Raw genomic sequence first — 14,198 nt, 5'->3', positions numbered from 1 at the left:
AGGGAAAACAAGTATATGAGTACACGTAACATCCTGTGGTGTGGATAATTGGCAGTTTACAGAGGCTTGACTGAATCTCTCATCGGGAGTGAATTGATCAGCCATCAATCTGAGAGTGGAGTCCGGTTCGAGCGAAACTAAGCATGCGCTGAGCACGCAAGGTGCTGCTGAAGGATACAAGAGACTACATTGTCCACATATCTCTTTCAGATGCTTTGAGGCTTTCAAAAGTGCTTTTCTAGAAAGTAACCAACTCCATCCCTTTAGTTCACCATGTCCAATACGTCCTACTCGACCTACGACCAATCTCCATGGTTGCACCTGAGATAAGAAAAATATATTATAAATATAATATACAGTATCTATAAAATAAATAATAAAAGAAAAATAATAAAATAATAAAAGAATTTTTATATTTTAATAAATGTAAAAATGTGTCGATGAGGAGCAAAATTATAGTTTTATACGCGTGCGTACAATAGCGAGAATACCCTTGTACATATTATCATCCGTATATTTGGAATAAAAGAAATAGAAATAGATATAATAGTATATATGTATATATGTTTTCTGCGCTTTTATTTACCAGTTTTTGTTGCCTGTTGCGTTATATATATTCTGTTAGAGTCTTGAATTTATTTTTTATTGTTAGAAATAGATAGCTAGGCACTTGGGTATTATTACCTTTAATAGTATTATAAATTGTTTTTTACTTACACCCTGGGACATTACGCTTAATATAAAGTCCATGAGTTTTTGAAGGCCGATACGCCTAGCTGAAGCTCGTTTTCTTCTCTTCCTATTGGGTATGTCAATATTTATGGTAGCGGTTTCGAAAATTTCACCCCTGTCGTCGGTCGCAGCTGCCAATAGCCAAGACTGATCCTCGCTCAAACAATAGCTGAGATAGAGCACCGCGCATTCCTCGGGCCTCGCCATGCCGAATGATTCGGGAGCTTCACTCTTCGCCCGCAGCGGTGCCAACACGAAAGCCGGTGCATAGAGCCGGTAAGATGCCTTGTTCCGTTCCTGATGTATAGTTACAAGAGTATTACTAAATGACTGAAAACGATGTATATATCGTGGATCTTTAATTTCATGCTATCTTATCGCAACGCATGAACAGAAAACGAATTATTCTCAACCATGTCATAACAAACGATCGAGTAATAAAACTTACGTCTTTACTCTTGAGAAAGAGATCTGCAGCGGCGGCAGTACCGAAACCGGTGAGACTTTTTACTGTAGAATTATGGTTTAACAATCGACGCCCTTGCAGGAAGACATTCAATGCCAAGGCTCGCATTTCATCTTGAATCTTTCGCCTCTCTCGAGCTCGTCCTAATTCCATTATGCTTTCCAAGGATATTATCTGAAAAGCAAATTGATTGCAGTTGCATAAGTAAATTAGCGATGCACCATATTGCATTCTAAAAAAGACCTAGCCAAAAAATGATAAATTTTTGTTTATACTTGCAGAAAAGACTCAATTTCTTTAAGCCAATAATTAAGTTATTAGATAAATTATTGAAACATTCAAAATAAAAAGAATTTCAATTATATTCTTAAAATGTTATATATAAATGTGCATCTTTAAAATATAATTTATAAACAGAATCTTGACTCTCTTTTCCAAGTACGTCTTAAAACTTCACAGTGTATACCACAGTGATTAAGTCATTGATTCTTCATCATTAAGATTCTGCATTTGATTATCGGTTGTTACCTGAACATGAATATTTGATCTCATATTCTCAGGCATGCTATTGATTGCGGATGAGTAAGCTCTGAGTAAAGCTAAAATGGCGAGTCGTCGTCGATCGGGATCCTCAGTGCCGCCTAAAGAGAATGGTTCGACAAAATAGACAACGATGGCCGGAGGCTCGATCTCCTCCTCGTCCGGACCCGTAGTTGTAGTAATCGGCGTGGTGGTGCTTGTAGTTTGTGAAGTCGGTGTTGTATTACCGGTTGTATTAGTAGCGGTTTGATTTGTCGCTGTGCTCGTTGAGGAAGGAGTCTCACTTCGCGGATTCTCTCCTTCTGCAAGTGACAAAAAGAGATCTTGTTAATATCGCTCAACTTATCTCGTCAAAATACGATCTAACGATAAAACGTACCAACAGACTCGGGTTTGGTCGTTAATACATCGGGTGTAGCTGGCATAGTATCGGAAACAGGAATAGTAGATTGCTGTTTGTTGGACGATTGCGAATCACCAGGATCTAACAAACTACGGTCTTGTATAACCTGCGTCAGATACGGGGCTAACCGATGATTACACACTTGAGCGTACAGCCTCAACAATTCGCCTAGATGATTCTCTCCCAAAAACTTGAACCACTCATCCATTGGTTGCTTTGCGAGTTTCTGCGCGGTCGATTTGCCGACGCGTAGGATTCCATCGCGTAATTGTTTCGAAATTGGCGTGTGCCTTCCTAATCGGCAAATCTGTGATGAATTAAAAAATCTTAATATCTTATTACAGACGAGATTAAGCAAAAGATTCAACAAAAACATCATTTAAAGCAGACAAAAATAAATACAACTCGGATATTCATCAAGATTAGTTTGTCACATTGCTGTTTGACTATTAAATCAAGATTATTTATACAAGATAATTAATATACTTGTGTATATGTACACACATTTACCTCATATGTGCAGGACAGTTCTCGGAAGAACGACTTGACTCTATTGACAATACAATCGCTGTCGGGTGCAACGACTACATAGGCGACATCTCTGGGCCCGGCAAATGGCTCCAATGACAGCTTTTCCCAGAAACAGATTGCGTACGGCGACAATGATAGCCAATCGCGATCGTATCCAACGACTAGAGCGGGTATTGGTTGCGGCTCGCAGCGATCATCCGTGCCGCGCCCGGCTAAACGATGAAACTGCCGCCACGTGAGTGGTCCGGCAACGGTGTACGGTGCCTCCCACATACGAGTGGTACATTTCTTCTGTACCGCATCCTGGAGCAGTGGCTGTAGCGACCTCATCATCCGCACAATGTCGCCGCTACACTGGGGACCACGCGCTCTGAGGAACACCCATCGGTGCACACCGTTTACGCGCACGACCCTCTCGTTGTGCGCGCCATCAAGTTTGCCCTGATCGAGCGCCGCAACGCAAACCTCGTTACCATCGTTGAATTCTAGGGTGTTGACAGTCGGCGTCAGCGTCGGATAGCTCTTCGTGGTGGCACATATTCTAGCCGCTCGATACAGACTGCTGGCCGAGCTTTGAACAATCAGGCATTGCTCGCGCAATAATTCGAGAACGTTGGGCGATGTTATGTCGAGACCATCCGGAGTTGCTTTCGCGCCAGGACACGCAGCCGCGGCGAGTGAGCCTTTCTTTTTCTCCGCCGGGTCTTCGGCGACGCCTGTGATCTCCATTTCGTCCTCGTAGAACAAGCCTGCCCGGTGCGCGAGACGGCGGTTCACCACGGCGCTGAAACCGCAACTGCATCTAATCGGATCATCGTCCTGGAAAAGCGCAGAGCCCGCCCACGAATTGCTGAGATAAACACCCGCGTCGGCGCCTTTGATATTGCCCACTACCTTGGGTCCGGCATTGCAAACGCATAGGCTGCAACTATCGAAATTGTGATCGCGGAAGATATTGAGTGCCGTGTCGCCTAAGAGAATATTCACTATAAGAGAATTAGATTCGGGCGCACGAGCGGGTCCCGGTGTATCTGCCTCGATGCTGTTGAGATTTTTATTAAGATACGAGGAAGTAGTAGAGGTAGCCGGGCTTGGTTGGTCGTACGGCGGCGGCGGCGGCCTACCAGGAAGAGTGGCCGAGCGGTAGGGTGGCGCTGGACTTGAAGGACAAGGCTGCTGCTGCTGCTGTTGTTGCTGCTGCTGCTGCTGCTGTTGTTGCTGTTGATGCTGTTGTTGTTGTTGTTGCTGTTGTACGGATCCGGGTCTGGTTGGTGGAAGAGATTTGTCCGCCTGATTAGTGGAAGCAGGATTGCACTGCCAGGAAGGTCTGTACACGCAGTGCGATGGCAGTGTGATGGATGGCAGAGATTGGCTAGGCAGATTCGTGAGGGGTGCGTACTTGGAAGAACCGACCATTTTGCAGATAGCTGCCGGTTTGAACACGTATGACCAATCATCGATCGGCTCCTCCTGTGGAGAGCCCATGTTAGGATAAATGTCGGGCAAGTGTCTGAGCGGACGCGTGGGCATTAGAAGTTCAGTCTGGTCTATGAGGGGGTCGCTCAACTGGCAAGGCGAAGCGACCGGATTATGCTCTAAAGAAGGTGGAGTAGGAAACATCTTGGAAAGCTCCTCTGGTCGTAGAACTGTAACTCCTCGATTGTTATTCTTGTTCGTACCATCTATTCTCGTTTCCTCGTGCAATCCACCGGATTTATTCGAACCGGGCGGCGTTTGTATTTGTAGTTGATTCAAATTCTGTAAACATCAAATGCACTTTATCCACCATCTGCTATATCTTTCAAGCATATGTTATTATGCAGCCAAATTTCCATTTTTGGTTGTCGTTATAGCACAAAATTACATTAATTTAACTATTTATAATAGTGCAAATAGGTGCGAATTTACCGTTTCGTCACTGGAAGTATCAGCGTCGGAATTGTCAAATATTTGATCTAAATCTTTGTAGGATGGTTGAAGACCCTCGCTGGTAAAGAGAGATCCTGGTTTAGACGGATCGTCCCTCTGTCGTCTGAGACCATCGACATTTGTGCCATTTTCTTCACCCGTCGCATCAAATTCGTATGGATCGGTTCTTCTACCAATACATTCAGCCTGACATTGCAAAATATAATATTTGTTAATATAATATTAATATAATACAAATGTTTGTTTTAATATTTTCTAGCATTTTAAAGCATAGTAGAAGAAAATAGGGTAAAGCAGACTACTATTAGATACGTTTGAATATGTTCGGTTTGACCTAATTTTATCTTTTATATAATATCACTTACAACTGCGACAGGTTCTTGTTTAATTTCCAGCTTAGGTGCTTGAGACTGGAGCGTTTGAGAGTTCATCGGTGGGTATAGAATGTTGCTGCGGTTGATCGGGGGACCGGTGGTGCTCGTGGCCTTGAAACGCTTCACGGGATGATTCAGCCATGCCTCCTGAAGCGAGTAATCGTACAGCCAAGACAAGGGTTGCTCGTCGTCTAAGAGAGCGCCCTCGTATTCCCTGGACGCCAAGACCGGTCGTTTCAGTATCGGCCCGGGAACCGATGGACTGTGCACCTGATTGTTGCACGCGGAAGAAATGGACTTGGGCCCTTGCGATGGGGTCAGAGGTGGGGCAGTGTTTGTGTGACTGGGTGGCGGTTGCGGACTGAGAGTCGGCATCGTGGGTTCCGCGGGCGGAACTGACGCCGGCTCAGAGTGCGGAGTCAGGAGGGGTGACGGTGCTGGAGAACCTGGTGAGCCAACTGACGGTACCGGTAGACAATCTCCTCCCGTTGGTGGTCCACGCGAATACGAAGGAGGACCGCCCGGTGGTGTACTAGGTGCTTCCGTTCTACTTAGTACCGACCTGTTCGATTTTTAAACAGATTGAATACATATAAATATGTTTCATGACTCTAATCTTATAATCGCAAAAATGAAATTAGTACTCATGTTGTATGAATGAGAGAAAGTACTAAAAGCGGCATATAATAAGCGGAAATAATTAAGGAAGACTAAAATGACATATCAGAGACATGTTAGCATTTCTTGGAAAGAGAGAATTAAATTATCCAAAATCTTTTAAATTTGTTTTAAATTTAAATATATAAATTATGTTTATGATATGTATCTTTTATCAGTCTTCCCTACATCGTGATTGCTTCAAAGTGATAGATTACTACTTCAAGTTATTTCTTAAGCTACTTATTAAAAATTTCTATTAATTTTTCTTTAATGTATAATTTGTTTGAATTGACGATTTTACAACATAATATAATGATAAATCGTTTAACAAGAAGTATATTCTGCACCTGTTGAAATTTAAGATGTGCATGAGTATGGATGGAAGCTTGTGACAGATATATGTTATAGATGGATCAAAAATCAAAACGTAAAGTAAGATAAATGCTAGAAATATTCTAGGCATAATAGTCACATGCAAAGCAAACTCTATTTGCTATGTGTGTGTTATATGTATAATATAGCAAAATAATTAATCAAATGAAAGAGAAATATATGTTGGAATGCACTATCAATCATATGTAAAGCTTAGATAATATCTGCTATTGAATCATGCGCATGAAAATACTTAGATCGACAAATCACATGTGAAAATTCGTTAACATGTGAAAGTTTTGTTCCTTGTTTTAGCTTCGTAGAGAGATAGTACATAAATAATAAGTTTATATAAATAATATTTGTGTGTGTTAAAGAAATACGTGCTTTGTATAAATTTGCTATATATCTATTCCTTAACATGTCAAATACATATCTGTACTTACTAAATATATACATCTCATTAGAGTATACATAAAAAATTGATACAGCCTTTTACCACAGAATTCATGATATTAATATAATATTACGAGATCCCATTCACCCAGTGAAAAAGTTCTAAATACTTGATGAGACGAGATTTGCATAGTTTTATCGTCTCAAGTGTGAAAATATTAGTCTGCCATTCGTCTTTCTTAACGCGTGATACGATCGCTGTTAAGACGCATGCTTTAAATCTTTGCAGAACAGTGATTGATAAAATCTGATTAATGCGTTATATCGTGCATCGGGTCGAGTTATTTGGACGAATTTATATGGTGGAACTGTCGAAAGCGATGAATCTGCGTGTGAAGTTATGGGGAATCATTATGATCATATGTAAAATTGGCGTTATTGCAGTGACTAACATAAGAGAAGAAATGACAAAGATGATCCTCTCTCTTTTTCTCTTTGTATCTCGGGACCCACAGAAATTACCCACCTGGGGGCATTAGCAGGGACAGAGGGACAAGCGTCCCATTGAGTGGTAGAGCGTCGGTGAAACGGTATGACCCTCCGTCCACCTTTATCTACCCTCTCCCTCTGAATCTGAGAGGAGGCCAGGCTCTTCCAACCCCCGGGGGTCGTATACCTGCAACCGATGTATTTAACATCTCGTTTCTTTTTGTGAACGATATCTCTTCTATTATTTCACTTTATAGAGTCCTGAAGCAACAATTATCAATTTCGTAAAGTAGCATATATATATAAGAGAAACTACCCTCTCTAAAGTGACATTTCAGAATAAAATGATAAAAGATTTCTCTAAACAAATATTTAGTGAAAGTTTCAGAGGTAAGTTAGGACATAAGAGATAAGTGAGATGACTTATATTTCTTACTTTTAATACATTGTCCTTGTTATTTGAAGATGTGTAATTGATGCTCTTTCAATTCTTTAAACATTAGTCGAACAATCACTAGTTAAAATGTCAAGGAAAAATTGTTAACTAGAATTATATTTTTATACTGTGGCATTTTAAATTAGTTTCTCCTCTAATTGAAACATATAGAAAAATATTTACGCGGCGATTAGAAATTACACCTCACTTTCCATTTAAACATTTTCCACTTCAGAGCCCTTTAGCTTAATTGAAATCAAATGGATATCTTAATAACTTTTAATCCTAAACAATAAATTTTGTTATAGAAACTCAAATGCAACGCATAATAATATCGTAGTACTTTTTTATCCTGTTATTATGTGACAAATATATTATTTGTGTCTCTCTGAGCTTTTGCTCCAAAATTATAAATAAGAAATTTAACAGACTCATGTGTATGCGCGTATGTGTATAGCTTTATAATAATAAATGCATTAACAAGCTGATCACTAAGAATAATTGCATTTGAGTCATCTTCAAAGACTAAATTTCCATGCATACATTACAACAGCCATCACACACTACTATCTGGTCTATAACGATTTGGATATTCTACATTTCTATATTCTGTGCTATAACATGCAAACAGAAACCAATATGATGGCAATTATTACTATTACTCAACTAACACAATATATGTAGCAAAAATTAAATGTTTACTATTGTGTTCAATATACTATAAAAATATCATAATTGGCTTTGGATTACATTGCGATTGTATACAAATAATTAAAACAATCTAATATATTATAATTACCTTATCAACTTGTACATAGTAAACAAATAATTTTTACGATGTATATAATCGAAATCTAAGTGATAGGAATCTAAAGATAGTGTCTTTCGCACGATGTAATGTATCAAAATTAGAAATGAGGCTTACTTCGAACATGAACAGGTACAGGAAGACTTTTGCGTCGGTTCCACAAACGTCCAGGTTTCAGGTTCCGTGGAAGATTCTGTTTTGGAAGCGGACACTGGCGAACTCAAAGTACATTCTGCCCACACGCGTTCCGGCAATTCGGTAGCTGCGCTCAGTTCTTGTTGTGTTAAGAGGGGTCGTTCGCAAGCGACGGGACTGCTCGGTGGTGAGAGAGGAGTTTCGGGTGGCGTATCATCCATATCCGTAACCAAGACGTAACAAGAAGGATAACGCATGCGCACGCCACCGACGAGAACCTCCACGAGGGGCGGAAGCCCGGTCTCCGGGTGACTGCCGGTACTAATCGGATAGAAGTGTTTCCATTCTTCGAGAAGTTGACTATCCATACGGCTCACTTGACCCGTCAATGTGCCCGCCAATCCGTAAGGGGCTAGGATCACTGTGGAACAAAAATAGGAAAAAACGTTAATACGCCGATGATAAATTAACAATTTAATTATGTCAACACTACGGTTGTGAATCTTTCCCTTTGCGTAACAAACTTACCCTTGACGCCGGATTGAGAGGTTTGGGTACGTTGTAGACATGTCTTTGTAAGATGTCGCACCGCAGGATGCTGCCTAACGTCCACACTTGCACACACAGTACTTTCTCCGTGGACAAAGAATGCAAATGAGAACGACAGGTGGCTGCTGCAAAAGTAATCAACGTATATAAAGATTTCAATGGATTTCAGAATTTTTCTGTATTCGCCGTCATACGCATATCAAGCGATAAAGCAATATTCGGGATCTACGTGTCCCATCTAGATATTCGTGACTGTTGTTTAAATATCAGAAATATATATTTTTCTATTGATAATTTATATCATTATTTTTATCTTACGTTAAATCTTTCTCGCGTATTAAACACTTATAAAATTATCAGATAAAATTCTGAGTTATGACGTATGAATATCTACATAGGAATCATACGTCCCGAGTATGTCACAAATGTACCTGGTTTCACGTATTAAAGTATATAAGAATATAAAATATACTTCTCTACTCTTATATCAGAGTATATGTATATTTCCGACATAAAAGTAAAATATTATTTCTTAACAAAAAATGTTATTGTTAAGCAAACATACCTGCTGCAACGGTGTTTCTCGTAGCCATTATAAGGTTGCACAAACCACTTTCCTAAACGAACGAAGTCACGGGATAGCAAACACCGTTCGATCAAGTTATGCAGAGCCTTGAAAAGAAGTGACCGGCATTCGTACGACAATCCGCTTTCCCAAGAACCCTGTTCACTTTCTGTAACGACAATAAATTATAAAATTATAAAAAAGAAAGATTTAGTTATAACGTTGCTCTTTACGCTCATATACAATGAACAATATAATGAAACTAGAATATTCTAATGCGCGCTTTGTACGGACGATCGATTTCTACAAAAATACGCAGAAATAACGGTTACACGCTGTTGCTGCTGTTCTAATTAAGCGGGAAAAACCGGGATGCCTCCTTTCAACGCTGCAAACATATATTTCCGCGCGACTACATATTTAATTATCATAGAGAGAGAGTCTTTATGTGATAAAGCAAATAAAATCCGGTCCGGTTAATATTCGTCCAACGACCGTGGCACGCGCGCATCCAAATAATGGCGAAATTTAGCGTGAAAGTAATGCGCGATTCGCGTATAAAATCACAGCGAATCGCGTCGACGGACCGGTGAGCGTTTCGCGGAAGGCAGAGGAGAAGTTGACCGAGAAAACTGAAAAGTTCTAGAATCCCGAGTCTCGCTCGGGCTAGCTTTCCCCTGATTTTATTCTCACGCGAACGCTTCGAAACGCAAAGAAATACGGCTTTGCGTGTTTATGCCTCTTTGTTAACAGCATGTTTCGTTATATTGTTCCACTAGAAATGTACACACATGCTAAAAGGTCTACCTCTCTCGGAAGACACACGCGTATTTTTCCCAAACTATAACGATATATAGGAATAATTCAATGCATGAACGCAAAGTTGTTTAATGTGAGAAATTTCCAGGATCGTAGCATGACTTGGTTGATGGTCTTTTATAATCACGCGCGCGTTGCACGGCAACGCGTTCCTCTACCGCGTACCGTACCGTTGAGAATCACTGGGTAGGAGAGAACACGTGTTCCATCGATCGATATGACCGGAGCCTGAGGGAGTTGCATCTCTCATGGACCACTAGCCGCGGTAGTCGTGTTGCACAGCCTTCCAAAATCCGAACATTCATCGAGAAACATCTTTATCGCACGTGACGATAAAATATATTATTCTTAAAAACAAAATAAAAGCAATTTTTTTTTCTTTACTGAGAGATTATCAGCTTCGCGCGTAATTTTCCGATATCTATTCTGATATATGAATTTATTCTCTTATATTCTCCTATATTCTCTTTCGATAGGATTATAAATTAGTAAAATCCTCCCCTCGCGAAAGAAAAAAATCGTTGTTCGATAAGAGCGAAGAGACGCGTACACGATGGGCGACAGCTTATTTCAAACTTATACGAGCCATTGCGAACCGATCGGTGCTTTGATTCTACGACAGGGAGCCGTCGACCCCACCGCGATGCTATACGTTTTTAATCTTAACGGTTCGGCCGGTTAGTCGTCGTTTCGCAATTGGTGCACTTCGGCGCAGCGCGCGGCGCGATGCACACAACACGGTGGATCTATACATTGCGCGCTGCAAGTTGCGAGTTGCAGACAAGTGCATGGTTCAGCGACCCCGTGTCGAGAAACGCCGCCGGGGCCTCTGGTCTCTGGTCCGGCGCGGCTCGAACGTTGGTCCGTTGCACGGCGTTGCACCGCTGTAACGCAATCTTTTCATGCAAAAGCACGGTGGGAAGAGGTCACCGTCGATTAGAACGCCAGAGTACTCGAGTGATAAGAACTAGAGCACAGTAAGAGTCACAACGTACGGAAAAAGAAAAAAAAAAAAAAAGATTTAAGCAGTAAGCGAATCGACAATATTGAGCGGTTCTACTATTCTTCAGAATGTTGGACTGCGATTGATCAATTCGTTTATCGCTTTATTTGTTAAATCTCCGATTAATCCGTTCGCTTATTGCTTAAGCTTTTTTTCGCATATTTATCGGCTTTAAATTACACAGACATCTTTAACGTACGTCATTCGGCTGCGATTTTTCATCTCAGAAAACGACATAAATATATTGCTTTTACTGCGCGAAAAAAATTTACATAATATGGAAATAATATATTCACACAAAATAACTTTAAACAATTGAACTTTGAACATTTACGTTATGTTTGTAGCAGCAGCTCGTGTGTTGCACGCGCGTAATAAAAATGAATCGTTTGATGGCCTAAAGGAAGAAATAACTTCAGTTGCGAGTGATAATTTTATGTATGATTCACGAGGTAGCGCGTTTATATACGCCGATGATTATCGCGCGGTAATCTAAGAATTAACTAACGCGAGTTTCACTTTTAATCGTGTTCTGTTTTTCCGCAGCTTTGACGCTATTGTTTCCGATATCGATGAAAAAAGATATTTCATATATACATGTATGTAGTGCCCATCAAGAGCGCGTTTGCAAATCTGCTAATGCAATGCAGTCCCTTCGTGTCTCTTACGTGTCGAAACTTCCTCTTGGAAAGTACGTAATAAAAGTTAGCTTAGTCACGGTTTCCTTGCTGGCGTTAGGTAAAGCACCGTACATACAACGGCGTATAAACATCGCGTAATTGCTACTTCCAAGTCCTACGTAGACGATATACCGTATATAGTGCGCCTCAATTATTATGAATGTAGATTATCAAGAGCTTGCTTCCCTCATCAACGATTCAATCGTTTTCATGTGCTTTTGATCGACTCTATCGATTCTATTCCTAAAATCTGTTGCTTTAACGCCCAGTAACCTGCTTGTGCTAAGAATAATATATGACAAAAATTTATAAAAATTTGAAGAATGCTCTGGAATATATAAATAAATTATTATAAAATAAAATAAATTTAAAAAAAAGTTCGAAAAAATAAATTACCGTGCGTGTAAATCTAGCGAGATGGTCTTAAGCTATCCCTAGGCTCCACTTCCGGGGACGAAGCTCTCGGTGTTGGCAAGACACGTTTCCGGGCAAGGCGGAGATATATTATACTCACCGCAAGCGATGAGCTCCGGTGATACCAGGCCGGAGAGATCGGGTTCCTCGCCGTACCAGAAGATCCAGAGCTCCTTGGCGGCGGTGAGGGAGAGCGGCGGGGGCGCGGGCGAGGGCGCGATGCCCAGGTCGAAGATGCCAGCCCCGGGCGCCGAAGCGGCGTTGGCAGCAGCCGCCGGGCCGGCAGTGGCCGGCGTGGCGGCTACTCGTCGCCACACGCACAGAATGTCACCAGCTAAACATCGCGAGAAACTCGACAATACCGGATCCTCGAGGGGAGTGCCACCGAATCCACCTGCCACTTCGCCCCACACGAGCTTTCTCCATTTGATGCCGCAGAGGGATGTCTGAAAGATAAGGAGCAACATTAGCAATCTCGTCTATAAAAATATCGAATGCATAAATGGAACTATATACACATACTTGTATACATGTATATCTATTTATATTATATTATATTATAATATATTAATTATATTAATAATATATTTATTAATAACAAAAAAGGAGTGACATATCAAACGATATATCGCTTGTATCAGACCGTTTTTCTTTAATGGGCTGCTGATTCAAAAATCCCAGAATTCTGTTCTATTGCTACTTAATTTGTAAGATCTAATTTTCTAGATTTCTCGTACAATCGATCCGATTTATCGGAAAATATCAATAGAAATGTGAATGTAAAGAATATCTATGATCGCGCGGAACAAAAGATAACATTGACCGTGACCAATTGCTAACTTTAGAATGCGAACGAGGATGTTAAATCGCAAGGTAATAAATTATCCTTTGAACGCGGCAAAACGTGCATTACCCAGTAAAATACACGTATGTAGCGGCTCTTGATCATCGAGAAAGCAACATCGGATCGGTCCTTGACCTTACGGCAGTGTTTCTATTTGTCACGCGATGTGACAAGTCGTTAATTTATTCAAACGTACATATTATCACATATACATATAGCAGCAGCGCGTCTGATGGTTTCAGCAAATAATTAGGCATGCGCAGGGTCTAATTGCTCGATTGATTAATCCATTTCAAACTGTTTCACCTAAGATACTTCCAATCCATTATCTGTCCACACATTTCGATCCTATATTAAACGCGGCTTGACCTTATAAAATATTCAATATCCCGTTGACATTAAATCACTCGACTTTAATCGATGCGTTATAGTAAAAATAGAAACGTTCTAGCAAAACACAAAATATCCTGCAAGGTTATACATTATAGGCAAAATTGTTTTGAAATTGAGATAACGTATGACTGCTTCAACAACTTTCTCTCCGACATAGATTTATATTTCGAGATGGCCATTCACTTTTCTTCCTACGCATTATTCGTTGAAGTTTTCTTTCGAAAATCAATTTCTTCCTTCGTGTGCATTATTTATCGGTGTTTTCATTTCTACTTTAGCTTTATACCTCGAAGAGAGATCAAAGATAATTGAAATGTCGGTATATAAAGTTACCAATACTCGAAATAATTGCCATTCCAGATTCACGCGTTCGCATTCAGGCTCTCTCATTCTCTTCATTTTATGATTCAACATCAGAGAGAGAAAAAAAAAAAAAAAAAGAAAACCCTCGTTTACTTTCTCTATTGATTATTCGTAATATAATATGATGAAAAACATATAGCTGTCAGCAACACTGAGATTTTTTCCGTACTAAAAATAACATGCGTGCAGAATCGATCGCAACGTATAAGGTCAAAGCCGCGATCCCGATTCGCTCGTATTTATCGCATTGCATTGACGGAAAATCGTCTTATCTCCGTTAACAAGAGGCAGGGAGGG

The 14,198-nt window shown here is 40.5% G+C and overlaps 1 protein-coding gene across 4 annotated transcripts in view; it reads right to left on the bottom strand.

The window, feature by feature from the left end:
* LOC115238910 (mediator of RNA polymerase II transcription subunit 13-like) overlaps positions 1 to 14,198 on the bottom strand; it is a 32,316-nt gene that overhangs the window by 3,283 nt on the left and 14,835 nt on the right. For 2 of the 4 annotated variants that reach the window (XM_029813076.1, XM_029813074.1), the window contains exons 2-14: positions 12,402 to 12,747; positions 9,386 to 9,554; positions 8,800 to 8,945; positions 8,254 to 8,692; positions 6,930 to 7,079; positions 4,967 to 5,537; positions 4,581 to 4,787; positions 2,652 to 4,430; positions 2,118 to 2,448; positions 1,727 to 2,040; positions 1,181 to 1,372; positions 718 to 1,029; positions 1 to 321 (exon numbers count right to left, since the gene is read on the bottom strand). In XM_029813076.1, coding sequence (XP_029668936.1) covers positions 1 to 321; positions 718 to 1,029; positions 1,181 to 1,372; positions 1,727 to 2,040; positions 2,118 to 2,448; positions 2,652 to 4,430; positions 4,581 to 4,787; positions 4,967 to 5,537; positions 6,930 to 7,079; positions 8,254 to 8,692; positions 8,800 to 8,945; positions 9,386 to 9,554; positions 12,402 to 12,747 — 5,277 coding nt within the window. The remainder of the gene's footprint in view (positions 322 to 717; positions 1,030 to 1,180; positions 1,373 to 1,726; positions 2,041 to 2,117; positions 2,449 to 2,651; positions 4,431 to 4,580; positions 4,788 to 4,966; positions 5,538 to 6,929; positions 7,080 to 8,253; positions 8,693 to 8,799; positions 8,946 to 9,385; positions 9,555 to 12,401; positions 12,748 to 14,198) is intronic. The other 2 variants (XM_029813075.1, XM_029813077.1) reach the window with 2 other exon arrangements.

The sequence above is a fragment of the Formica exsecta genome, unplaced genomic scaffold (genome assembly GCF_003651465.1).
Source record: "Formica exsecta isolate Colony F162 unplaced genomic scaffold, ASM365146v1 scaffold362, whole genome shotgun sequence".
In the NCBI taxonomy this organism is placed as follows: Eukaryota; Metazoa; Arthropoda; class Insecta; order Hymenoptera; family Formicidae; genus Formica; species Formica exsecta.
Note: the sequence above shows the minus strand (reverse complement) of the source record. Positions and strands in the feature narration are given on the sequence as shown.